This window comes from Sapajus apella, unplaced genomic scaffold, assembly GCF_009761245.1.
Source record: "Sapajus apella isolate SASKATOON/1434 unplaced genomic scaffold, GSC_monkey_1.0 scaffold2, whole genome shotgun sequence".
Lineage (NCBI taxonomy): Eukaryota > Metazoa > Chordata > Mammalia > Primates > Cebidae > Sapajus > Sapajus apella.
The window spans coordinates 63558759-63585531 of NW_022436942.1; the positions used below are offsets into that span (position 1 = coordinate 63558759).

At 39.7% G+C, this 26773-nt stretch overlaps 1 protein-coding gene across 1 annotated transcript in view; it reads left to right on the plus strand.

Moving 5' to 3' along the window:
* CUNH12orf75 (chromosome unknown C12orf75 homolog) overlaps positions 1 to 24947 on the plus strand; it is a 37905-nt gene extending 12958 nt beyond the window's left edge. Inside the window, exons 2-6 of the mRNA XM_032300058.1 lie at positions 4422 to 4446; positions 18029 to 18064; positions 19128 to 19207; positions 19997 to 20034; positions 24069 to 24947. Coding sequence (XP_032155949.1) covers positions 4422 to 4446; positions 18029 to 18064; positions 19128 to 19207; positions 19997 to 20001 — 146 coding nt within the window. The 3' untranslated portion in view covers positions 20002 to 20034; positions 24069 to 24947. The remainder of the gene's footprint in view (positions 1 to 4421; positions 4447 to 18028; positions 18065 to 19127; positions 19208 to 19996; positions 20035 to 24068) is intronic.
* The last annotated feature ends 1826 nt before the right edge of the window (positions 24948 to 26773 follow it).

Below are 26773 nucleotides of genomic sequence, written 5' to 3' on the forward strand. Positions count from 1 at the left end.
GTCAGGAGTTCAAGACCAGCCTGGCCAACATGGAGAAACCCTGTCTCCACTAAAAATACAGAAAAAATTAGCTAGCATTGTGGCAGGTGCCTATAATTCCAGCTATTTAGGAGGCTGAGGCAGGAGAATCGCTTGAAACTGGGGAGCGGAGGTTGTGGTGAGCCGAGATTGTGCCACTGCACTCCAACCTGGGCAACAGAGTGAGACTCCATCTCAAAAAAAAAAAAAGTTGGGGACTCATGGTCCACATTGTAATCATTGTTTTCTTCTCTGTGTAAAACTTGCAGAATCAAAGGCTCACCTTTGGCTCTCCATTCCCTGACTATAGGAAAACCCAAACACATCCTTTTCCACAAAAATAAAAAATAAAAGCTAAAAAGATATTATTTTCTTTCTAGATGTAAACTGAAAATTCTAATCCCCTGAACCAATTAAATGGACCCCTCCTGTTGGCTAAAGGCATTCCTAAGTTAACCTGAAAAACTAGTTCAGGCCATAATGGGAAGTGGGGATTGTACATACCTGATTATACCCTCCTTCCTTTGAAAGTCAGGCACAGCCGACCAGCATTTAACATTAAAACAGTCCTTAAGACTGACAAAGCAGACTCTTTGTAGCAATAAGATACTGACATGACAGATAGCAGGCTCTAAAAGATCTCAGGTTGGGTGTGGTGGCTCATGCCTGTAATCCTAACACTCTGGGAGGCTGAGGCAATTGGATTGCCTGAGCTCAGGAGTTCGAGACCAGTCTGGGCAATATGGTGAAACCCTGTCTCTATTAAAAAATACAAAAATTGGCAGGGCATGGTGGTGCACACCTGTAATCCTAGCTACTCAGGAGGCTGAGGCAAGAAAATAGCTTGAACCCAGGAGGTGGAGGTTGCAGTGATCTGAGATGGCACCACTGTACTCCAGCCTGGGTAACAGTGCGAGACTCCAAATGAAATAAAAAATAAAAATAAAAGAAGTCAAAGTATTTTACTCCAAAATATATTTCTTTGACATACTTTGAAATGGCCTAGCAAAGCTATCACTTGTGGGGGAAAATCTATATTCTGTAGAGAATTCTCTTCTCTTTCCACATCTTTTTCCTGATCCAGGAGAGAATTAACTTCCTTTACATTAAGGTGTAAAGATAAAGGAAGATGTGCTACAAGGTAAGTAAATAAGCCTGTGGGGAAAGTTACTGCCAAATTGTAAGAACAATTCAACAATGATATTAATTTTGCCTCTGAAATACTGCAAATTAAAAGCTGATCCTAAAAGTAATTGAGGCTATGTCTCAAATTCTTTTAAGGCTTTGACTAAACCTAAACTTTGTAATAAACTTAGTTCCTTTCTTCAGGGAAGAACATTTCTATGCTGTAATTATTGTTTAAATTATACATATGTAAACTGCTTTAGAATCAGAGATTATTAAACCAAAAAATCCTAAACTTAAAAAAAATGTTACATAGGAAAAACTGCCAACAGTAGAGTGTTTTGATAGCAAAAAATAAACAAAAGATTAGTGCCACCATAAATCCATGAAAATGAGTGTTCTGTTTTAGAGTCAAACAAGCATGAGAATCTAGAAGAAAATCTATGTAAATCAAAAAGTATCTCAGATAGGTCTCAATCAATTTAGAAGTTTATTTTGCCAAAGTTAAAGACATGCCTGTGACATAGCCTCAGAAGGTCTTGAGAACATGTGCCCAGGGTGGTCAGGCTATAGCTTGGTTTTATGTGTTGTAGGGAGACATACGATGCCAATCTATTCATGTATGATGTATATTGGTTTGGTCCAGGACAACTCAAAGGTGGTGGGGTGTGGGGGGTTATTTCCAGGTCATAGGTGGATTCCAAGATGCCCTGATCAGCAATTGGTTGAAAGAGTTTATTTAAAAATCTGGAATCAATCGATGCCTGGAATTATCTGAGTTAAGATAAGGGGTTGTGGAGACCGAGGTTGTATTATGCAGATGAAGCTCCTTTAAATGTTTCTTATCAGACTTAAAAAGGTGCCAGGCTTGGACACAGTGGTTCACGCCTGTAATCCCAGCACTTTGGGAGACTGAGGCAGGCAGATCACCTGAGGTCAGGAGTTCGAGACCAGCCTGGCCAACATGGTGAAACCCTATTTCTACTAAAAAAATACAAAACTTAGCTGGTGTGGTGGTGGGCACCTGTATCCCAGCTACTCAGGAGGCTGAGGCAGGAGACTTGCTTAAACCTGGGAGGTGGAGGTTGCAGTGAGCCAAGACTGCACCATTGCATTCCAGCCTGGGCGACATACCAAGACTCCATCTCAAAAAACAAACAAAAAAAATAGAGGTTCTAGACACTAAGTTAATTCTCTCCTAGATCAGGAAAAAGACCTGGAAAGGGAAGAGAATTCTCTACAGAATATAGATTTTTTTCCCTCACAAGAAACGGCTTTGCTTTGCCATTTCAAAATATATCAAATAAATATATTTTGGAGTAAAATACTTTGACTTCTTTTATTTTTATTTTTTATTTCATTTGGAGTCTCGCGCTGTTACCCAGGCTGTAGTGCAGTGGTGCCATCTCAGCTTACTGCAACCTCCACTTCCTGGATTCAAGCTATTTTCTTGCCTCAGCCTCCTGAGTAGCTAGGATTACAGATGTGCACCACCATGCCCAGCCAATTTTTGTATTTAATAGAGACAGGGTTTCACCATGTTTCCCAGGCTGGTCTTGAACTCTATGACTTGTGCAGAAGTTATTTTAATTTTAAAATTAAAATATTAACAAGTGTCACTTCTATATGCACCAGCTTTGTTTTAAGTGTTTACATTGCCTTTTTATACATTGTCTTTTAAAATCTTCACAATAACCTTTGAGAAAGATACTTTTTTACCCTCACTTGACATGAGGGAAGGAGGTCTTAAGAGGTTAAAAAATGCTTAATAACATATATCTTGTAAGAGCTGGAATCAAGTACTGTGCCTCCCAAATAAAGATATTGGGAGGAGGAAATGTTGTGGGCAGAAAATCTGTGAGAAGTAGTGGGGATGGGGACCAAAAGAGATGGCCTGTCTTTTTCACATGGGTGGTGTTTTAGGGTTCTCCAGAGGGACAGAACTAATAGGACAGATGAATGTGTGAAGCGGAGTTTATTAAGGAGAATTGACTAACATGATCACAAGGCGAAGTCCCACAATAGACTATCTGCAAGCTGAGGAGCAACACAGCCAGTCCCAGTCCCAGTACCTCAAAAGTAGGAAAGCCAACAGTGTACCCTTCAGTCTATGTCTGAAGGCCCATGAGCCCCTGGCAAACTATTGGTCTAAGAGTCCAAAAGCTGAAGAACCTGGAGTCTGATGTTTGAGGGCAGGAAGCATCCAGCTTAGGAGACAGTTGAAGGCCAGAAGACTCAGCAAGTCTGCTCTTTCTGCCTTCTTCCTGCTTTATTCTAGCTGCGCTGGCAGCTGATTAGATTGTGCCCACCCAGATTAGGGGTGGGTCTGCCTCTTCCAGTCCACTGACTGAAATGTTAATCTCTTTTGGCAGCACCCTCACAGACACACCCAGGAACGATATTTTGCGTGCTTCAGTTCAATCAAGTTGACACTCCATAGTAAGCATCACAAGTGGATGGAAAGCCAGTGGGAGCAGAGTTAGGGATGCATGTGGCTCTTTTTGGAACTAGGCTGCTGTCTGTGAGGCTTCCTAATTAATGTAGTCCATTGCTTGCATTAGTGCACAGTATGACTCAACCATGCCATGCAGACACCAACTTTGAAGGTGTGTGGCTTAGAAAATAAAATGTTTCTTGAAGTCTGCCAGTTTTAAAATTCGTAAAATGGGAGGTTGGATTAGGTGATCTGTAAAATCTTTTTCGGAACTGGCACCTTGTAATTTACAGGAATTGTTAAAGATGGATAGAATAGATTCCAAAGCTAAGATTTGAAACTTAAACTAAATTTGAAATTTAAGATTGGCATTTTAGGTCAGGTGCAGTGGTTCATGCCTGTAATCCTAGCACTTTGGGTGATCAAAATGGGAGGATTGCTTGAGCCCAGGAGTTGGAGGGTAGCCTGGGCAACATGGTGAAAACCTATCTCAAGAAAAAATACAAAAATTAACCGGGCCTGGTGGTATGCACCTGTATTCCCAGCTACCCAGGATGCTGAGGTGCGAGGATCACTTGAGCCCAGGAAGCAGAGGTTGCAGTGAGCTGAGATTGCATCACTGCACTCCAGCCTGGGCGAGAAAGTGAGACTGTGTTTCAAAAAAAAAAAAAAAAAAAAAGATTGAATTTTATGATGTTTTGCCCTCCTTTCTCTGTTTTTGAAATTTTAAAAAAACCATTTTCTTATCTCTTTAGGAATATTACTGTATTTTAGTTAGGTATTAGACAACATTTTTATAGCAAAACTATCACACCAACATAAACCTATCTTTTTTTTTCTCTAGGCCCTGCAGGAGCAGCTAAAGATGTGTAAGTATTGAATATTAATGACTTTATAAGCTCTCTTTCTGAGGAAGTTGCTGTTTTTCATGATTATGACCTTTAGGTCTCTGTAGGTATGTCTGAAAAGACATGAAAATACTTCGTGTATAATGCACATGTGAAGATGATCATTTGGTTTGTAACTGAAGTGCTATTTGGAGAATGTTCTTTGTGCTTTTCATTTTAGCCTTTTAGTTGCCTGGGCACTTTAACTCAGGATCGTAAGAAGGAGAAATGTTGAATTGTGTTTCCATCCCAACTTGTATAGTGATTATAGGAGAATTAAGCATGTAGCTTCTATGACTGTGCAGTGTTTTAGAGTTAGCCGGGGAGAAAAGGCTGGGGCCAAGCAGTTACCCAGTGCACACTGAGTTGTTTTAAAGTTGATAACTATATATTCGAGTGAATATATAGGGCTGTTCAGCACAGTCACATTGAGCTATCTTTAGAGCATAGGACATTTAATAATGGGCATTTCCCTGTGGAGGATTCTGGAGCTCAGGAGCATTCAGTATTTCCATGCCCCTTCTCTGAGCATCCTCCTTCCTCTAATCTAGCTATCTCAAGGACATTGCAGCAGTTTACTCTTTTAAGAGTGTTTGTGGTTATCCAGTGGAGGATGGGATCAACTCTCCCACCCAAAACTGGGTTGGATGTCAAGACTGATTCACCACACCCTAGGAGGGTATGAAAAGATATATTACTCATATGAGCCTTTCTGGGGAGAGCAGGGCAGCCATCCAGATGAGTCTGTTCAGCTTGAGTGAAGGAAAGGATGTGAGTGATTTTGGTTGGAGAGTGGGCTGTGGTGAGGCTACTTATGAATGGGCAGAGGTTTGCTTTTCCTGGTGGCACAAGGAAGAATTGCCCCTCCTTTCTTATTGGCTTATACAGATGTGTGGCAAAAGGGGAGTAATGGGGCTCGAAAGCTGTCAATGGTCAAATATCAAAAATAGGGCCATGCCTGGCGGCTCACACCTGTAATCCCAGCATTTTGGGAGGCTGAGGAGGGTGGATTACTTGAGGTCAAGAGTTCAAGACCAGCCTGGCCAGCATATTAAAACCCTGTCTCTACTAAAAATACAAAAAATTAGCCAGGTGCAGTGGTGGGTGCCTGTAATCCCAGCTAGCTGGAAGACTGAGGCAGGAGAATTGCTTGAACTCGGAAGGTGGAGGTTGCAGTGAGCTGAGACTGCACCACTGCACTCCAGCCTGGTTGACAGAGCCAGACTCTGTCTCAAAGAAAAAAAAAGTCAGACTTTCTTATTTCTTATTGCAAAAAATTTAGAGAAGATGAGAATGGGGTCATAAAGCTTTCTGGGAATTAAATATGCATTTTTAAAATCAGGACTTTAGATACAAAGGAAGTAGTAATAATTGCTTTTAACTCCTCATTACAGTGTTGTAGCTTATTACCCAAACATTTAGCAACAGTGAGTTGTGTACTCTGACCTTATTCCTATTATTGCAGTATTTTGGTCTCTCCTTCAGTAGCTCCCTTCAATTTCTATATGTGTTGCCAGATTACTTTTCCTCAAGCACTGCCCTGCACTGGTATAGGACCTCTGCTCAAAACCTTTCAATTATTCCCCATTGTCTACTGGACTGAACCCAGGATTTATTAGGAATAGGAAGAGCATTTATGTTTTAGCCTCAAACCGACTGGCTTGCATGACATGGGAGGAGATGCTGCAGTGAGGAGCGAGCAGAGCCCAGGACCGGGAGGGCGGTACAGAGCTGCTCCAGGCCGCTGTTCTCACGGGGCTCCAGCTACCTCATGTTTCCTGCTCCTGTCCGTGTGTTTTGCCGTGCCCACTGCCTGGAATGGCCCTTTCCCTTTCCGTTTATAGAAATGCCATCTGTTCTGTAGGGCTTGTGTGTCATCCTTCGTGAGAAGTATTTCCTGGATCTCTCAGCTGCATAGTGTGTCTTTCTCCTCAGAACCCTCACAGCATTTTGGACCTTTTTGTGATGCATCGTGTTGGGTTTATATTGTAGTTCTTCACGTTCTTGTCTTGTCTTCTTTGGGGATTAAGAGTGGGGAAGTGTCTTACTCATTTTATAGTGCTCTAGAGTTATTCATATCATGCTTTGATCATAGATTGTGTTGAATAAATAGTTGTTGAATCAATTCCATCATTTCTCTTCAAGGACAGAGTGATTTCATGACACCTTTCTTTTTCCAATGAAATTTAGTGATGATTTTGTCAGCAGAATTAACTGTTCCAGGATGTCAGATGCCATTTAACTATTTAACTATTTCACTCTTTTAAATTCTGAATTCTTCAGATTTAGGTTTTCTATGACTATACCTCATTCTGTGTCCTATAACTTTAAAATAAAGTAATTTTATGAAATATATGACCTTTTAAAAATAAATGCAGTAAATTTAACTGGAAAAAGTTAAGGAATGTTATCGTATTACTTTTCCTTAGACAAAAGTATATTCAAACATATTCAATTTTTTTTAAGTGGAAGCTATAGATTTATAAGTCTCGACTATAATATTAGGTGATACCATGATTGAATGACAAGCTAAGAAATTAAGATGACTTAAATTTTTTATTATGCACATTAAATTAAAAAAAAAATTCTAAGCAGACTGATGCCAAACCAGAAGAATTGGCCAAAGTAATATAATAAGTACTGAGAGTAAAGAACTTTGAATAGGGCAGCCACAGTATTATACAGACCACAGAAAAGTCTTTGTAGGAAAATAGTAGTTATTTTTGGAAGCCAGAAATACTTTAATTACTCCCTTACTATATATTTAAAAAAATCAATTCTCTAGGAAAGGTCTGCAATTTTTACTCCTCTTCCTTTTTACCTATTTATTTGCTATTTTCTATAGCTGACAAGTCAGTATATAATAACAAATAGAATGATGCATCTGTCCTGAAGTACATCACTCTCTACTAGGGACCAAAATATGGTGTGATAATTGCTAATTATTACAATATTCAGAATTTAATTCTGGCCTGGGCATTGAAGGATGAACAAGACTTCATGCAGAAAAGGGGGAAAATGGCAATCCAGGGCAGAGGACAAGCATGAAAAAAGGCATAGGAGTGCAAGAGGACAGTAGGTCTGGGAACAGCCAGCCAGGTGGTATCCCCTGGAGCCTGTGGTACAGTCTGGGCAGAAGTGAAAGATGAGGTTGATGGCCAGGACTGGCTTGTGAAGGGCCTTGGGTGCAAGGCCAATAATTGTGCTTTTTTTTTTTTTTTATGCATTCAAGAGCCAATAGAGATTTTAAGGTGGAGGAATTAAATGATTATGTTTGAGTTTTAGGGCAGTAACTCCCAAAGCACTGTGACAGATGGGATGAGGGAGGGTGGAGGCATAGAAGAATAATGGAAGTGGGACTACAAGAGGGTCAGATGGCAGAAGGAAAGGAGGTGATGCATACAAGGTGCATTAGAAAATACAATTAGTAAGATGTGTTTAATGACTGAATGGGGAAGGAAAGGAAAGGAAATTCTAAGGTTAATGCTGCAGGCAAACTTGAGCCAAAGGAAGGGATGGCCGATAGTCCAAAGAGGTCACTGGGGCTGAAGGAGGACAGGAAGTCTTTGCTTGTTTCATCATAGTCACATTGGTCACCTTGGGGACTGTAGTTTCAGTTGAGCGGTGTGAATGACAACCAAGTCAAAGTGGAAGTGAGCCAGGTGTGAGGAAGTGGAGAGAGTGATGTGGGTCTTTCATTTTATGCTGTTTGGCAGTAAGGAGTGGAAAGATGTTGGTGGCTTTAAGAAGAGGCAACTTTTCAACTATATATCATGTTATAAAAAAGAATACCAAGGAAATTTGGAAAGTACAGGAAAGTATTTTTTAAGAGAAAAATTCAGTTCTTATTCTACCACCAGAGACAATCATTATGAACATTTTACACTTTTCTTTAAGTGTTTTTGGTTATTTTTTCTGTCCAGTGGTGAGTATGGTTGATTTTGTGTATTGAAGTTTGTTTTTCCTTTTGTCTTTTTTTTTTTAAATTGTTTTTTGGCATGGAGGGCGCATGGATATTATATTCCTGTAGGCTAAAAGGCAGGAACCAGGAGAGTAAGAAAAGCTGATGGTGGTTTGGGAAGGAGGTTTTCCTGTGGTGACAGAATAATGATGCAAGTAGATTCTACAACAGGCTAGAGAACTCAAAACCTAGCTAGGTTAACCTTCAAAACTTGAAAACATGGTTGATAATGTTTAGAAATTTAATCACCATAAGAAGAAGCCTACATGCATATCAGAAAATGAACCTTTCTTTTCCTCTCTTTCTGTCTCTTTGAAATTAACGCACTGAACAAAACAAAAAAAGAAGTGAATTCAAGGTGATGCCATTTGGCAGCTTTCACAAACCTGCAAACATCAACCATGTTTTTATTTTAGTGTAGCAGATTCTTAGCTATTTGACACAAATAGGCTGTGTTGCGATATTTTTGGTAGGAAATTGCAGAAACCCAGTTTAAACTGGTCTAAACAAACAAACTCAAAGGAATTTATTGGCATGTGTAGTGGAAAACTCCAGGGACTTGGCTTCAGTCACAGCTGGATCCAGGTGATCAAACGACAACAAGAAACTGTCTTCTCTGGTTTCGTCTTCATTCTTAGGCAGCTTTCCCCAAGTGGTGACAAACAGGACTAGTTTATATCTTATCAGCTTCGTAATTCCTGTGGAAAAAATAGCTTATTTTTCCTTGTAGTTTAATCAAAAGTCCTAGGGCTGGGCTTTCGCTGGCCAGTTGGGGTCACGTTCCTATCTCTGAATCAGTCAGTGGGCCGGGAGAATGTGGGATTCTCATTGGCCAGGCTGTGGTCATGTGTTCACCACTGGAACCAATCAATGCCATTAACCACATGGCCAAAGAGTGGGAGAGGGGCGATTCTTTACAGAAAAATTGGGATGCCGTTACCAGAAAAGCGGGGAGCAATTGTAACTAGGCAAGCAGAAAGAATTGGAATTGAATTGAAGGCACGTTTTCTATGTAGGTCAATCTTCGTGTTCTTAAAAAGGTCTTGATTTAAAGTTTAAGTAATATTTATGAGAATATTATGAATATGTTTCAAATAAACAGTATTAAATAAGTTGAATCAAATGTAATGTTTACTGTTGAAAATAAAAAAAAAACCATAGCTACTCAATGTAAACAATGTAATTCAAATACTTCTTTTACTTAAAACAGGTAAAATGAATTTTATTGAGACTCTTTCCTTAGCAAGGCTATTTTGTTATTTATTATGGAAGGTAGCAAATATAGAGAAAAATATTTTAGAATGAAATAACATAAAACCCATTGGTGATTTGTATTTGTTTTTGTGTTTGGAAAAAAAGAAATGATGCATCTTTTATGTTGAGTTTCTTGAGATCCTTTATAAATTTCCCATGTCTAATGCACCCATGTCAGCTGAGCCCTCTCTGCTCCTCATAGATCCAGACCTGAGAGAGTATCTGATGGGCTTTTTCCTCATCCATGTAGCAGGAAGCAGGGCTGTCTTCTGAGGGTGAAGAGGATGGGGTTGAAGTAGCATTGGAAAAGCCTGCATTTTGGAAGCAGAGAGACCTGTGTTTAAAATTCTCATCACCATTTACTAGCTGTGTTATATTGTGTCCTTAGTATAATTCTGTGAAATTGGCTTAATATAATAACTGTGCAGGGTAATTATCTTCATCATGATCATTATTACATTAGTAGCTAATCTTTACTGAGGACTGTGCACCATACACCGACTTCCAGTATTTTCTGTACATTATCACCTTTCATACCCATGATAATCTGATGGACAGAATAATGATGTTTCATTTTGTAAGTGAGGAGTTGGGGAGCACAGAGAACTGAAGTAACTGCTTGAGGAACAGATTACAAATACAGTATATTTAATATCCTAGGAAAATACTTGACATCATGCTTGTTGCCCCTGGTGAATGACAGCTAGAATTATTAGTTTAAAATGTTGTTGAAAAAATTTGGCAGGGTCTCTGTTATGAATACTTGATGGCAGAAGACCCAACATACTGAGGGCCTTGGTGTGGTTAGAAGTCATATATTCATATTGGTAGCCACGATGAGATTTGCCTTAGGTAGGACTCTGTGAAATAGGAGCAGGAAGAGAGAAAGCAGATGGATAATTCATCCAGGGATGGAGAGGAATTGGGTGGTGACCAGCAAGTGTTGCAGAAACACTTGACTGCAAGACATATGCTAGGGAGAGACGGAAGAGACACAAGGGGCTGATGGATGGGAGGATGGGGAGGGATGGATGAACTGGAGCTGATGATGCAATAAGAAAGCAGGCTTCTTGAGAACGATGGAAATATCGAAAGGAAGATTTTTTTTTCTCCCTAGGGAGTGGGATTTTTTACTCTAAAACGTGGTAAAATATTTCCAAGAACTAAGCTTCACAGAGCACCCATGGGTGTATGTTATCAGAGCACACAGAAGTTGTTGGGATAGAAGAAGTCAGCAAAATATGAAGTGAGAGGTTAGATGGGTGGTTTTCATGGATTTTAAAATTGACCAAGCTATTGGTGCTTAGAAACAAAAACTTTGGGTCAGGGTCAAAATCTTTGGTGCACTAGGGACAGTTATGGTAGGGTTTAGACCCCAGAGAGGAGACGTTCTGAGTGAAAATGAAATTGCCTCACCTGTGAGAGCTCTGTGGGGAGGTGCAGAGCATGCTGGCTCCATCTCCTGTTAGGAGAAACTAGGAGAGGTGAGAACAAATTGCATATTCTTGGAAATTTTGAGAAAAGTGATGCCTGCAAGGGAAAGCAAAACTTCTTAAGGAGATGAAGAGAGCACTCTTGCCTTATATCAAACGTTGCTTCTACAACTAATACTGAAATAATTCCAAACACTGTGTGCTCCTTAGGAAGAGAATAACTAGGAGGAGAGCCAGAGAGTGCAGGGAATTTGCAGTCCAGCTCTTGATCCCTTGCTTCCGTACAAAGAGATGTTGACAGCATTCCTTTGAAGTGAATGTTACTCATCTCCAGTCATACATTCTGGAAGAAAGAAAGGGACTAATAATGGCCAAGGGGCTCATCCAGGGAGAAAAATAGAAAAAAATGTCCAAAGAAGTCTTGAAATTGGGAAGAAATGAATGATAGTAAACATAGGCCAAAACAGCCAATGGCAAAACATAATTCAGTCGGAAGTCATTGTATAATTAAGGGTTTGCTAGAATGAATTGAAACCACCCCAAGGAGCCGGAACCATCATGAAAACATGTTATAAAGAAAATTAAATAATTATATTTTATCTGGAGAATTATAGTGTAGATGCAAATAAACACAGTCAGTTAATAAACCTACTCCAGAAGGCTATCATGAATGGTAACTAGAAACAGATCGGGAGAGCCATGGTCTCCAGGGTTTCCATATTCAATTTTTACTGTTTATGAATCAAAATAAGTTTAGTCTCTTTAGTGACACTGCAAATATGGAAAAAGAAAAGACTACTGGCTTTTTTTTTCTTTTTTGCTTTTTAGCTCAGCTCTAATAAGAATAGCTGTATATTTAGAACATTTTTCTTGATGAATAAGTAGAAAAGTCATTTCTTTGCCACATAACTTTGTTCTGGAAGGCTAAGGGAAGTGACAACTTTCTGAATTTTCAGGCAAGTTGTAGCAAGGATGAGTTGGGAGATGCTGTTTTGGGTGGCTGGCTGCTTTCTAATATTTGTCATCTGTATTTGTCCTTGATCATGACATGGTTCCCTTATTTCACTGTTAAAATCTTTAGGTCACTTGGGATAGCTATTTTAAACAACCTGGAAACTGAGCAAATATAATGAAAAATTTTGACTACCATATTCCATAACTGAGGAAGAAAAAATAGATTCATATTTTATATAAACTGAATAAGGTTTCACTTAATGAAAGTGGTAGTTATTGATAAGGTAAATCATAGTAATGTGAAATGATTGTAAGGTTTAGGTGTTCCATACAGATATTTGGTTTTAAATAGGCATGCACAAAATACATTAACTAAAAAAAGCCAGGTAGGCGAAAGCCCACCTGCCGCAAAGAGCAGCCACAGACACATAGTAGTTATGGAGGCAGCCCACCTTCCAGAGCCCTGATCTAAAAGAAAGCAGAGCTTTTTATGATTAGAGAGACATTTGGTGTCTCTGGTTCATTCAGAAAAAGTCTGTGACCCTAGTGTGAAACAGAAGGGTGCATAACTACCTAGAGAATCTGGATTAGCACTCATATTCACCCTGAGAAGGGTAAGAAGAGCACCTGGTTGGTTTTAGCAAGATCACAGGAAGTGGGCTAGAAGTAGAATTAATAAAAACTCTGAGACAGAGGAAACCCAAAGCTATCCATCTGTAATCTTAGTTGCAGTGGTTGCCTTTGGTCAGTTGCTTTTTTTTCTTTTCTTCTTTCTTTTTCGTGCATGCCAAGTGTCAAGCCAACTTTGGTAAGGTACATATCACTAAACAGTATCTTACTCTACAAGAGTGAGTCATGTTCAAACCATCAACTGAGGATTTATTTTTTCAACAATCCCAAACAACGTTGAAAGTGGGGAGAATATTAGTTACAGGGGTCCAACTTGAATAACAGTTTCTGCAAACAATTTTACTAATGCTGTGACTGAAAGTCCAATAAATACTTGTAAGCATGTGGCCTTAGGCCAGAAGATTATTATGCTACTCAGCGGGTGACTTGAACTTCGACTCATTCTTTCTCCTTGATCACCTGCTCTTTAATAAAAGAAGCTACATTTTTTGTTAAGAAAAGGAGACCTGATTTTAATTAAATGCCCAATGTATTTTCTGTGTGTGTGTATGTGTGTGTATAAGAAAGAGAGAGAGAGAGAGAGAGACAGACAGACAGACAGACAGACAGACAGACAGACAGACAGGATCTTGCTCTGTTGCCCAGGCTGAAGTGCAGTGGTGCGATCATGACTCACTGTAACCTCGACCTCCCAGGCTCAGGCAATCCTCCCATTTCAGCCTCCCGAGTAGCTGGGACTACAGGTGCAAGCCACTGTGCCTGGCTATTTTATTTTGTATTTTTTGAAGAGACAGGGTCTCCCTTTGTTGTCCCAGCTGATCTTGAGCTCCTGGGCTCAAGAGATCTGTCTGCCTCAGCTGCCCAAAGTGCTGAGATTCCAGATGTGAGCCACTGCACTGGGCCCAGTGTATTTTTTAAACCTGGTCCAAATTGGTAAATACATGTTCCATGGTTCTTAGGGAGTGTTTTCATGGTTTAAGAGGTTTTCTAGCTGGTCGTGGTGGCGCATGCCTGTAGTCCCAACTACTCAGGAGGCTAAGGTGGGAGGATCACTTGAGCCTCAGGAGTTTGAGACCAGTCTAGACAACATAGTGAGACTCCATCGCTACAGAAACAAAAAAAAATATATGTTAGCCAGGTGCAGAGGTGTGCACCTGGTGGTCTCACCTACTAGGGAGACTGAGGTGGGAGCGTCACTTGAGCCTGAGAGGTTGAGGCTGCAGTGAGCTACAATTGTGCCACTGCTGTCCAGCCTAGGCTACAGAGCAAGACCCTGTCTCAGAAAAAAACAAAACAATAATTAGAAATAAATAAATAAATAGAAGGATTTTTCTAAGATGGTATTTGAGGTTATGATTAAAAAATATTTCACTCTTACATTTTTTCAAATGTTGCATTACTTTCCACACAGCTTTCAATTGTGTATATGATGAGAAATAAAACATTGTTTTGATACCAGAGAAAGCACCTTATCGATAGGTTTTCAGTCATACTTACCCTGGAAAAATGAGCTTATCATACAAGTTTATTCTTTAGAGTAGTGGCTTGTATATAACGAGAAAATGGAACACTGCTCAGTAAAATTAATGTAAATACTTTAGCACTGGCTTCCTCCAGCACTCTTTGGACTCCAGAAATCAGTCTTCCTTTCTAAGATTGGCTCTGGGCACAGCTGTAAAGCAGACATGTTTCGACCAAACCTCAGCTCTTGGTTCCTGTCGCTTCTCTTGCGTCTTCCTTCCCCTTTCTCTTCTCTAATGGACTTAATGTCTAGCACAGGTGCCCTAGCAAGAGCAGGTTTTGTCTCGATGTGCCACGTGCTTGTTTCTAGATTACCCCCCATCCCTTGGTAATTTGGGCTAGTTTCTCTTCCCCTGCATCAGCTCCAGCTTTTGATTCCATGGTTGTGAAACTGGAGAAGTCCTGATAAGCCTCAATTCTTGGGGCCAAGGCGGAAGAGGTGGGACAGAAACTGTTAGAATTCACCTGTTACTTTTTGATTTTTGATGATTTGGTTTTGTGGCACCTGATCCCTTATCTCTTCCAACTCTGCATTTTGGCTCTCTTGATATAAGCCTTATTCTCAAGGTTTCTTCCACATTTATAGTAGATTAAGGGATACTCTTGTTGTCCCCAAGTTGCTTCTCTCCCATTTTCCAGGTTTTAGTGCCTTGGCTTGTGGGTTTCTGGGCATTGCCTCCTGAAGTATGCCCCCTGCCCCAGGAGGCTATTATTTAGAAGTGGATTACTACTAGCTGGGCTCAGTGGCTCATGCCCATAATCCCAGCACTTTGGGAGGCTGAGGTGGGCAGATTACTTGGGGTCAGGAGTTCAAGACCAGCCTGGCCAACATGGTGAGGCCCCGTCTCTACTAAAAATGCAAAAATTGGCCAGGCGTGGTGGTGTGTGCCTGTAGTCCCAGCTGCTTGGGAGGCTGAGGCAGGAGAATTGCTTGAACCCGGGAGGTGGAGGTTGCAGTGAACTGAGATTGTGCCACTGCATTCCAGCCAGGGTGACAGAACCAGACCCCTTCTCAAAATAAATAAATAAATAAAAATTACTATTGTACTATGAGAGATTTATTCTGGTTGCTGTATGTCCACTTGCTGCTTTTCTAAGGGAGCAAGATTATGGGTAAACTGAGTTCGTAGAGAGATGTGGACCAATTAACTCCCAAAGAGTGTGATCAAGTGTAGCAGGACAGTTTGACCTCTTTTCTAGTTTCATCCGCTGTGAATTGCCCTCATCTTCACTTTGTTTATCTCCAGCACAGAATAATTCAATCTCCAGGCCCTGCTCTCTAAGGGAAGATTCTAGAGGGTGAAGTCATCTCATTCCTTGCTCTTACTGATCTGCATTAGGACTGCAGAAACTAGGGCCATGCTGCCTCCTTCGAAGGACCTTCTGGGCCCTATCAGTGGCTACTGTTCTCACAAGGCTGGGGAGGGTGTGGCTCTGTGTTCTGTTCTCCCTCCTCATTTCTTTCTCTGGTTTGGGGGACAAATTTTGCAGTCTACCAGCAAACACAGCTGCGGGCCATGCAGTAGTCACTGTCCTACAACTGGAGCTGTAGTGACCAGAAAAGAAAATAATCATGTCCTTGGTGAGCAACAGAGTGCCAGGATGGTCTCGATCTCTGGACCTTGTGATCCGTCCGCCTCAGCCTCTCAAAGTGCTGGGATTACAGGCATGAGCCACTGCGCCCAGCCAGAGTGACAGTCTTAAACATGGGAGTGTGTATACAAAGGCAGGCTTCACAACGTAGTAGAAGGTTTAGAAGTGTGGACATTGTATAAGGCTTTATAGGTGGTTTTTTAAGATTTGGCATTATATCCGAACCTTAATTTATTATCCAATAAATATAGCAAGTACATTATCATTTAGTGCCAGTTGTATGTGTAAGGTTGTTGATTAATTTTATGATGGAGAACATAGATTGAGTTTTAAGATAATTGAATAATTAATAAGAGAAAGTAGATGACTATTTTCTTACATTTGGGAAAGTGAAAATCTATTTTAAAACTTTGAATAGATCCTTAAGCACAGTTAGGCAAAAGGAGAAAGAATTAAAATAAACAGGTATGTAAATGGATGTGAAAAGAACAGTTATGGCAGGAAATGTGTGTCATAAGCTACCAGTTACATACAGGTTCAAGTGATTTCATGATAAAGTTAATCACTCAGGACCAAAGTAAACAGTTCTGATAATCTTGAACAAGTTTGTCATCATCATTTCTCCATTATCTGTATGAAAAGATTATAAATCCATTTTAATTAAAACTAGTGAACAACACTTTCTTATACCACATCAATAAGCATAACACCATTAGTATGACTTTGACACTTTTGAATTAAAAAACGATCCAGCATTAACAAGAGGTAAATGAAGCTGATAACTATCTGGTCAGTTTAGGTTATATGCTCAGTCTGGATAAATTAGGTCTCAACATGGATTTTGCACTCTCTTCCAGTATTAGCTGTTCATGGCCAGCATTTACCAGATAATTGTCAAATCTACACTTTCCTTCTTCATAGACTTGGACTTACTGGCTGTTGCAATAAAGCAAAAATCCCATGCACATATATAGTCACATTGGAAATATTCACAACTTTTAAGTGGGTAAAATCATAGTTAGACCATCTCTGAATAGAAGAGTCAATGATGTTTAGATGTTTCCAGTCTGCTTTCTTCTCAACTGAAGCACCTTAGCGTTACAAGTTGAGTTTAACCAGACACATTGGATACATTAGAATCTTGTTGAATTTTTTTTTTTCTTTCAGAAAAGCAGCTAATGTATGCCAACTAGTGCTTCAAGGAAAGCATCCTGATTCTCTTAGAAATATGTCAAAAAATTCATGTAGAATATGGACTCCTCTTTTTTTTTTTTGAAACCAAGTATCTGTCTGTTGCCCAGGCTGGAATGTAATGGCATGATCTCGGCTCACTGCAACCTCCGCCTCCTGCGTTCAAGCGATTCTCTTGCCTCAACCTGAGTAGCTGGGACTACAGGGGTGCACCACCAGGCCCCAGCTAAGTTTTGTATTTTTAGTAGAGACAGGGTTTCACCATGTTGACCAGGCTGGTCTCAAACTCCTGACCTCAGGTGATCTGCCTACCTCAGTCTCCCAAAGTGCTGGGATTACAGGCGTGAGCCACCGCGCCCGGCCTGAACTCCTAATTCAAGGAAAGAATCTGTGCATTTTAAGCAGTGATCCCCTCTAAAAGTGTCCTTATAAACATTTCTCCCTCTCTTTGCATAGATCATGTATGAAATGGCTCATGTTTTTAGATAAAAAGAAATCAAATAGTCATTAACTGTTTTTGCACTGAAGAAATCTTTCTGTACCTATAGTTGTGCCTCTGAACTGGCATAAGAGATCTTAAATCATGTATTAGGATTGGAAGAGACCTGAGGGGTCATCTGGTCAACCAGCTTATTTTACAAATGACACACAGGGTGGCAGCTCACCCACAGCCTGTCTGCCAGACAGGGAGTGGGTGGCATACACAAGACGAGAACTCAGGCTTCTTTCCAATTTCAGCTGCCCTCAGTTTTCCATTCATTTGGCAGTTGTGCATTTTGGCATTTGCTGGATTCACACATTTTGGTTTGTAGAAAATTACCAAGTTTTAATGTATGAACGATTGAGGTGAAGGCAGAATATTGTCACAGAAACACTTGATGGGTAGTTTCGCTCCTCTGCTTAAGTCTGATGGAAACACTTGAAATCAAATTGCCTTTAACTCAGTAGTTCTTTTTTCTTAGAACCAAAAATGAAGTCCCCAACTATATAACCAAGTGTCTCATAGCCAATGTTTCTGACCTTTTAGAACAGAAGAATCCATAACAGAAGATGACAAGAGGAGGTATGTTTGGTGTTGCAGCTGGCTTTAGTTTGAATGGTTTTGGCCATACCTCATGGATTTCATACACTGTAGCACATTCCCAATAGCACAGATTCCACCAGGAAAACTGTGGCACGGAGAATACAGGTAGGGGCATATGGTCTGAAAAAGAACTTGCCTAGGATTCATCATCTTGGCTCATTCCAAGCAAACTTGGTTTTTGTCCTGTGCATGTGGCGTGTGCTAATTTTTATCCTGTGACCTTTGGGTATGCTCTTCCTCCTAAATGGACGGCTTCCCTTCATTCTCTCAGCCTCCCCTTCCTCCTCCTCCTCTGATTCACTGCACTCCACCCTCATTTCTCTCTAGCTCTCTCTACCCTCATTTTGTATCTCCCTATTAGTAAGATATCTTTGTGTGTCCATAATGCCTAATATCATACCACGTTGACTACTCTGAATTTATTTTTTTGATACAGTGTCTCGCTCTGTTGCCCAGGATGGAGTGCAGTGGCACGATCTCAGCTCACTGCAACCTCTGTCTTCTGGGTTCAAGCAATTCTGCCTGAGCCTCCCGAGTAGCTGGGATTACAGGCCTGTGCCACCACACCTGGCTAATTTTCGTACTTTTTTTAAGTAGAGACGGGGCTTCGCCATGTTGGCCAGGCTGGTCTCAAATTCCTGACCTCAGGCCATCCACCTGCCTTGGCCTCCCAGAGTGCTGGGATTACAGGTGTGAGCCATCTGAATTCTTGATAAATGTTAACTGTGACACATCACTCTACTGATATTTAGTACTATACAAAATTATAGCATCCCAAATTCTTTTCTTCTTTCTCATTTCAAGTAAAATATCTACAAATTCTAATTCAATACACGTTTCTTTAAAAAAAAAAAAAAAAAAAAACTTCTTTTTAACAGGGGAAACCAATTATATTCCCAAGGGCAATAATACTCTGAATTCCACTTTTGAAAAATCATGACTTATTTTAATAATTATATAATTGTTTGGAGTACTTCATGCTTCTGTTGCTTCCTGTAAATAGATAGTACCGTTGAAATTGGTCTGATTTCTTTTTATTAAGAAACTATGGGGGAGTATATGTTGGCCTACCATCTGAAGCTGTCAATATGGCGTCCAGTCAAACAAAGACAGTTCGGAAAAGTAAGTGAAATCATGTGCTGTTGATTTTCCCTAATTATTTATTTTTATGTATTATGAAAAAACATGAAATTTATATTTTGGCTTACTTGACTCGACCTGTGTATCAGCTGCAGTGAACCATGTGCAAGTACCATCTATTCATTGTAATCATTGGTTGAAATGACCACCCACATGGTAAGAAGAATTCCAGAGCAAAATTTAGCTTTTGTTTGTGGTTATGCTCCATATTTTTAATTTCTAGTTAATTTCAGCGATGATCAGGTATGGAAATGCAAGCAAATATTTATGTAAGTTTATGGAGTTTTCATAGAACAGAAAGGTAAATTTCTGTAATATAAGATGATTGACTGATAAGCAGTCTGCTGTTTAAAGGAAAATAATTGCCTATTGCATAATTAAATGAAATGAGGTTCTATTTTCTGAGTTTTAATAGTTAGCAATTGTGGGACTGATGAAGTTCTTTTGACTAATAGGCACCTTTTGATAGATAGCTTCTTGCTCAAGTCAATTTTTAAGTGAGGCTCAAGGTAAACAATGCTGATCTACAAAACCACTATACAGTGTATTGTCTGATGTATAGTTTTAAATGACTGTTAATATGTTCACTTTATACACAAGGCTGTATTACATTATTTTTAACATACTGTATTTGTTCCTCATTGTTCTTTCTGTACTTTGTGATTTAGGCTAGCAAATACATATATGTCATTACTATGTGCAGTTCTGTAGAAAACTAGAATATGCTCTTTATAATCTGAACATTTAACTTTTCTTAATTTTCTCTTTAAGATTAGAAGAAAATAACCTCATGACTCAAGAATCAAGAGGTGCTGTATATTTTTCTAAATAATTCTATATATTTAGACTTGTTGATGAATGGACTGTAAATATTTTTTGCTCTATATTTCTAAGAAATCTTGCACTTTACAAGTTAAAGGACAGGTCTCATCCTGTGGAATTGAGTGTGTTTTATTGCAAAGAGGTAAATAATTAGATTAATTTTCTTTTCAGCTACGTTCTTTCATTTCATTTTGTTAAAAATAAAACTTTAGTAAGAGCCACCTAAGTGTCTACCTAAAACATTGAGATCTCACCGTTTTTCGTTGCAAAAAATCTTTGAGGGCCTAGGACTTGAGAAATGACAGAGACCGGAGAGGCTAGAACTGGGAATTAGATTAGAATCAATATTAAGTGGTTCTAGCCAGTGGTTAATATACAGAGAGGAGATGTGTCAGTACCAAAACTCCAGTAGAGATGGGCAATCAATCAATTAAATGCCAAACAATATTGATTCTAATCTAACCGAACAGAGATGTAGTTATGCAGGAAGGAATAGTAAGAATCAGGGAATAAGTTAACAGATTGGTTTTACAAAACTTGTTCAGTATGGACATAGCAAAGAGCTAGGAGTTAGAATTATAATAAGGCAAACAAGAACAAGGACAAGAGAAAAATAGCTTTCATGTATTAACTACCCTGCATACCAGTCTCTAAAAGACGTGGAGCAGCGTTTCCATACAGGCAAAGAATCTTAGTTCACTGAGTCCAACAGGGGTCTAACAACACATTCAATGCTGGGCACCCCATTGCATTTTAGTCTTGCTGAATGATACCCAACTTCTTTTGAAGCCTTCAGTGATTAGGAATGTCCTCTTTCCTGCGAGAGCCCATTCTCTTCTGGAAGTCAGGCAGCCTTGGTTTTGAATTCAGGCTCTCATTTACTAGCTGGGCAGTTTCCTTCCCCTTTATGACCTCAGTTTTGTTATCTGAAAAATGGAACCAAGGCTTAGACTGAAGAGTTGTTGTTAAGATTAAATATGAAATAAATGGTAGCATCTGCTATCATCATCATTGTCACCACCACCATCATCATCACCATACTTTTTAATAACCAGAATCTAACCATTGGCAGACCAAAAGCATGACTGATTTGATACTGAACCATCTTCTTACCCAGGGCCAGTACTGGAGTTCTGTTTGGGATGGGGTGGGATTACAGACTAATTTCACAGGTAGAGACAAACAAGCTTTCCTGCTAGGGAAAGAAGACCAGAAACTGTTACCAATTTCTTCCTGACAAAAACTAGAGCAATCTTTGGGTAGATAGCTACTTCTTTGAAGATTGTCTCAAGGCAGCATTATGGAGGTTTATCCTGTAGTACCCACAAACACAGAGTGTTCGGTTTCTTTTTGAGAAGTCACTGGAGATTTTCTATTTCTAGTATTTTTAACATAGCTCTAGCCCTCCATAGTTTTCTGGGTTCCCTAATAGTTTTCTTCTGTGCTGAAGTACTTCTATTATTTGTATCAAATAGAAAAGCTGAGTCAAGACCAAAAATATACTGTCATTGACCCTCCTGGAAACAGAATGCACTTCAAAACGCATAGGAATAGAGTGGAAAGAGGTGCTGTCTAGATAGCTATCAAGAGACTGGGTAGCTCTGCTATCAACACAAACCTAAGATGAGTCCCTTAACTTCCCTCAGCTTCTCTCAATCAGTTTTCTCATGGGAGTGTTAGACACGATGACTGCTCACCCTCGTGGGTGGATCTGAAGTTTGCCGCTAACACTTTAGCAATAGTCCTGGTGAGCAAGCCCATCTAACTTTAGGCAGCTGTTCGTGGCTATAAATTTATTTTATTGCCATCCCTCTTCTCAATTTTCCCTTCTTTTTTAAAAAAATTCTTATATTCTTTTATTCTGCGTTGCATCCAAACATTGTTTTACTACATTGTTTTACTTTGATCATTCATCTCCATAAAATTTGAATTGCTAAATAAGACCTAGTCCCTAGATACTATTCCCTCCATACCTTACAAAATGGCAGCTTACAGAGCTTTTAGTTACTATATCCCAGGAAGTATATGCTCCATAGAGGTAGCCAATATTCAGAAGCTACATTTTCTTATACTGCCCAAGTGATCATGAATAACCAAAACATGTGAAATGTTAAAATTATTTATGGTCAGAAATATGAGGATAAATCCCAGGAATGCAAACACAGGAGAAAAAAATAAGTGTAGAATTCATTCTGTATCACCTGGTAATAGTTGCTATAGTCCATTTTCAAGGCAGATTCCTAGGTTTTTAATGCTTGTAATGAAAACCTTTATGAGAGGACTTTGATTTTGAGAAATGCCGTGTGGAACTCTGCTGGTTTGTAAAATGAGTGTAATCCAAATCTTCACCATCTGTCATGTTGGGTGGTGGTAGCCGTGCTGGCCTTTCATTCTTGGAACAGTGAGGTTCATCACTTTTTTTTGACTTTGAGTGTGCTGCTTTAGCTGTTTTCCCCATTCTTTAACTCTTTCTTTTTTTCCTATTACCCTTACATTTTATTTATTTATTTATTTATTATTTGTTTTTAAATTTTACTTTAAGTTCTGGGATACATGTGCTGAATGTGTGGGTTTGTTACATAGGTATACATGTGTCATGGTGGTTTGCTGCATCTATCAACCTGTCACCTAGGTTTTAAGCCCAACATGCATTAGATATTTGTCCTAATGCTCTCCCTCCCCTTCCCCCCCACCCCCCGGCAGGCCCCAGTGTGTGATGTTCCCCTCCTTGTGTCCTTGTGTCCTTGTGTTCTCACTGTTCAGCTCCCACTTATGAGTGAGAACATGCAGTGTTTAAGTCTCTCTCTAAACAATCAGTTTGATCCTGGCTTTTCTGTAGCCTCCTTTGAATTATCTGAAAAGTTTTCTAAGTTGATAGGCTGTGCATTTTCCGTAGATGCTGAGCATCCATGGTGGTGCTTATCTGTGACATGTCTGAACTCATGGCTTTCTAGGCTTTAGTTCTTGGGCAGAAATCCTGATGCAAAGACTATTCTTTAGGAAAGAGATGTTTCATGGAAAGGATTGGAGACACTTTCATTGTTGCTTGTTTTTTACCTAACACGTAGACTCTCTTTGAACTAAATTCATGCAATGACCAAAGTTCAAAGCTGGTTTGGTTTTGTTGATTTTGAAACAAATTGAGGAATGATTTCAGAATCCCTTAAAATTACTTATGTCAGGATGCAAATGTGTAGTTTCTTCTGCAGATGACCCTATGGTGAAAGTTATGCCCACTTAGATGTGCAGAGTACTTACAGCACAGAGGGGCTTAAGTGATGGTTCTCAGATGACAATGGATGAACTGGCTGCATCAGAATCTCCTGGGGGAGTGCCATGTAATGTGGAGGGCTAGGCTCTCCCAGGAGGTTTGGACCAAGTAGGGAAGGGATAGAATTGTGGCCAAACAGTCTCTCTTTTTAGTTTGGATGATGTTAACATACATGCAGCTAGGTTTGGGTATTGCTTATCAAGATATATTTTAGGGCTGGACGTGGTGGCTCACGCCTGTAATCCCAGCACTTTGGGAGGCTGAGGCGGGTATCGGATCACAAGGTCAAGAGATCGAGACCATCCTGGTCAACATGGTGAAACCCCGTCTCTACTAAAAATACAAAAAATCAGCTGGGCATGGTGGCACGTGCCTGTAATCCCAGCTACTCAGGAGGCTGAGGCAGGAGAATTGCCTGAACCCAGGAGGCGGAGGCTGCGGTGAGCCGAGATCATGCCATTGCACTCCAGCCTGGGTAATGAGAGTGAAACTCCGTTTCAAAAAAAAAAAAAAAAAAAGATATATTTTAAAGTTTGCAAGTCTCTTTTCCTACCCATCTTTGCCTCTTTATATAATTATCATCAGTGCTTACCTCTATAGCGGCCATGTAAGTCTTAAATTAATATTGGGTAAATATTAAACGTGCTTTATTTAAAGTCAGTAAATAACTTGTAGGCTTAAGGCTAATATATTTTTTGACCTAAGTTGTACCTTTGCTCACTCTTTTCTCCTCTTCTGTTGTCTCTGTAGCTTGCTCATCAATTTGGAAGGAATTTGGCTCCGTGGGACATTGCAATGCGTGCAGACATTTCCGAGGAAATTCTAAGCAGTCACCCTTCCCTCTTTCGTTCCCCCAAATCTTAAGTGTGTACGTAAAACACTGGGTACATGTTGTTATGGTACTAGAAGGGAATTGGTTAGACAGTACACTTGTTGATGGAACTTTCTGTGGCCACCTACGAAAGACAAGTTAACGAACTGTCATGGAGGCTGTTGTTGCCCAGCCAGGGCTGCTGCATTTTGATAACATTTCCACCCTGGCCACTCAGCACAATTCATGGAGGTCATGGCTTTTCGCTGATACTTTTTTGATAGTTTTTATATAACAAAATCCTTATTCTATTTATAACAAGATGATAAGGCAGTATAAATGAATGACCTAAAATAATATATTTGTCTGTTATCTTTCGCTATTTCTACTTCATGTTAATTTTTAGCTGTAAAATTGGTAAATGGATTCTTACAACTATCTCATTCAGTTTTTTACTATTTGGTTTTCAAATTTCATTTAAATGTCAGAAATTTCCTTTTTAGGAACAGTGTATTTCATTGCAATATTAAAAATAAACTCAAATTGGCATGCCATAGGCACATGTTGATTACATTTTTATTTTCTTTCGTGAAAGGCACATGCAACTACAAATACTTCATAGCCACTGGGTTGCTCATTCTACATCACAGCATCTCATCATATTAATTCTGTAACTGTTTTCAAGGACTTGGATTGTTAGTGGACTATCTGGAAAGTTCTTAATTTGATAATGACTTGTGTATGTACTTAGTATTGCAATGTAAGTTACTCAATTTACCAATTTATTTCAACAATTAAAACATTTTTATCCCTCTTCACCTATATTTCTTAATTATTTTTCAAAAGAACACTAAAGAAGTCATACATGGTATTGTGATGTATAGATACATTATATACATATATATATATATATAAAGTCAATAATGTATAAGTACATTACTATGATAAAACAGTTTTTCATAAGAAGAAAGGCATTATCGTATATATTTGGTCCATATGACAACCACAGGGACATCAAATTTATTAAAAATGTCAAAGCTAAGAATTACTAAGAAATTATCCCAATACACTCATTCCTGTCTTATATCCACAAGTCCATAATGGTATTTATGTGGAATATCAGCAGTTTGTCCTATTAAGGATGACAGATAGATTGACTTTTTTTTTTTTTTTTTTTGAGATGGAGCCTTGCTCTCTTGCCCAGGCTGCAGTACAGTGGCATGATCTTGGCTTACTGTAACCTCTGCCTCCATGGTTCAAAGATTCTCCTGCCTTAGCCTCCCAAGTAGTGGGACTACAGGTATGCACCACCCCACTTGGCTAATTTTTTGTATTTTTAGTAGCCATGTTGGCCAGACTTGTCTCGACTCGAACTCCTGACCTTAGGTGATCCACCTGCCTCCCAAACTGCTGGGATTATAGGTGTGAGGCACTGTGCCCAGCCAGATTGACTCTTTAAAACCTTTACATTTTGAAATAATTTTAGATTCATGGATGCATGTAAAGATCATATGAAGAGTTCCTTTATGTGCGTAACCCAACTATTTCTAATGTTAATCTTGCATGACTGCAGTACCTTTGTCAGAAGTAAGAAATTAAACATAAGTACAATGTGATAAACTGCAGCCTTTAATTGGTTTCCATTAGTTTTTCTACTCATGTCCTTTTTGTTTGTTTCAGGATCAAATCCAAGATTCCATTGCATTCTGCTGCACGTGATCATCCTGTCCTCCTCTTCTCCATTTGTCTCCTTTCTCTCCTCTTCCTTGTATTTTCTTCATCTTTCCTTGTTTTTCATGACCTTGACACTTTTGTAGCCTACTGATTAGATATTTTGTAGTGCGTCTCTCAATTTGAATTTGTCTGTTCTCTTATGATTGGACTGGGATTATAGATTTTTAGGAAGAGAAATTAGCTGGGTGTGGTGGCACACACCTATATTCCCAGCTACTCAGGAGGCTGAGGTAGGAGGATTGCTTGAGCCCAGGAGTTTGAGGCTGCAGTGAGCTATGATTGCACCACTGCACTCCAGCCTGGGCCACAGAACGAGACCCCATCTCTGGAAAAAAGACTGTTGGAAAGAGGACGACAGAGGTAAAGTGGCCCCCTCGTTAGATCATATCATTATATCTTATGATCTCAACATGACTTATTACTGCCGATATTAACCTTGATTACTTGATTAGATATCTGGAAGCTTTCTCTTCGATAAAGTTTCTAGTTTTTTCTTTTTGTTATTTTGGAGATGGGCTCCCTCTGTTGCCCAGGCTGGTGTGCAGTGGCATGATCACAGCTCACTGCAGCCTCAAACTCCTTTACTCAGGCAATCCTCTCACTTTAGCCTTCTGAGTAGCTGAGACTAGAGGTATATGCCACCATGCCCAGCTAATTAATTTTTTTTTTTTTTTTTGTAGAGGTGGAGGTCTTGCTCTGTTGCCCAGCCTGTTCTTGAACTCCTGGCCTCAAGCAGTCCTCCTGCCGTAGCCTCCCAAAGTGCTGGGATTACAGGGGTGAGCCACCACACATGGCCTCTAGTTTTCCATTTTCATCCCCTGTTCCTTGTAAATGATAAGTGAACCACTAAGTTGAGACCACAATCAAGGACAGGGAATTAAGCTTCACCTCTTGGAGAAAAGAGTACCAA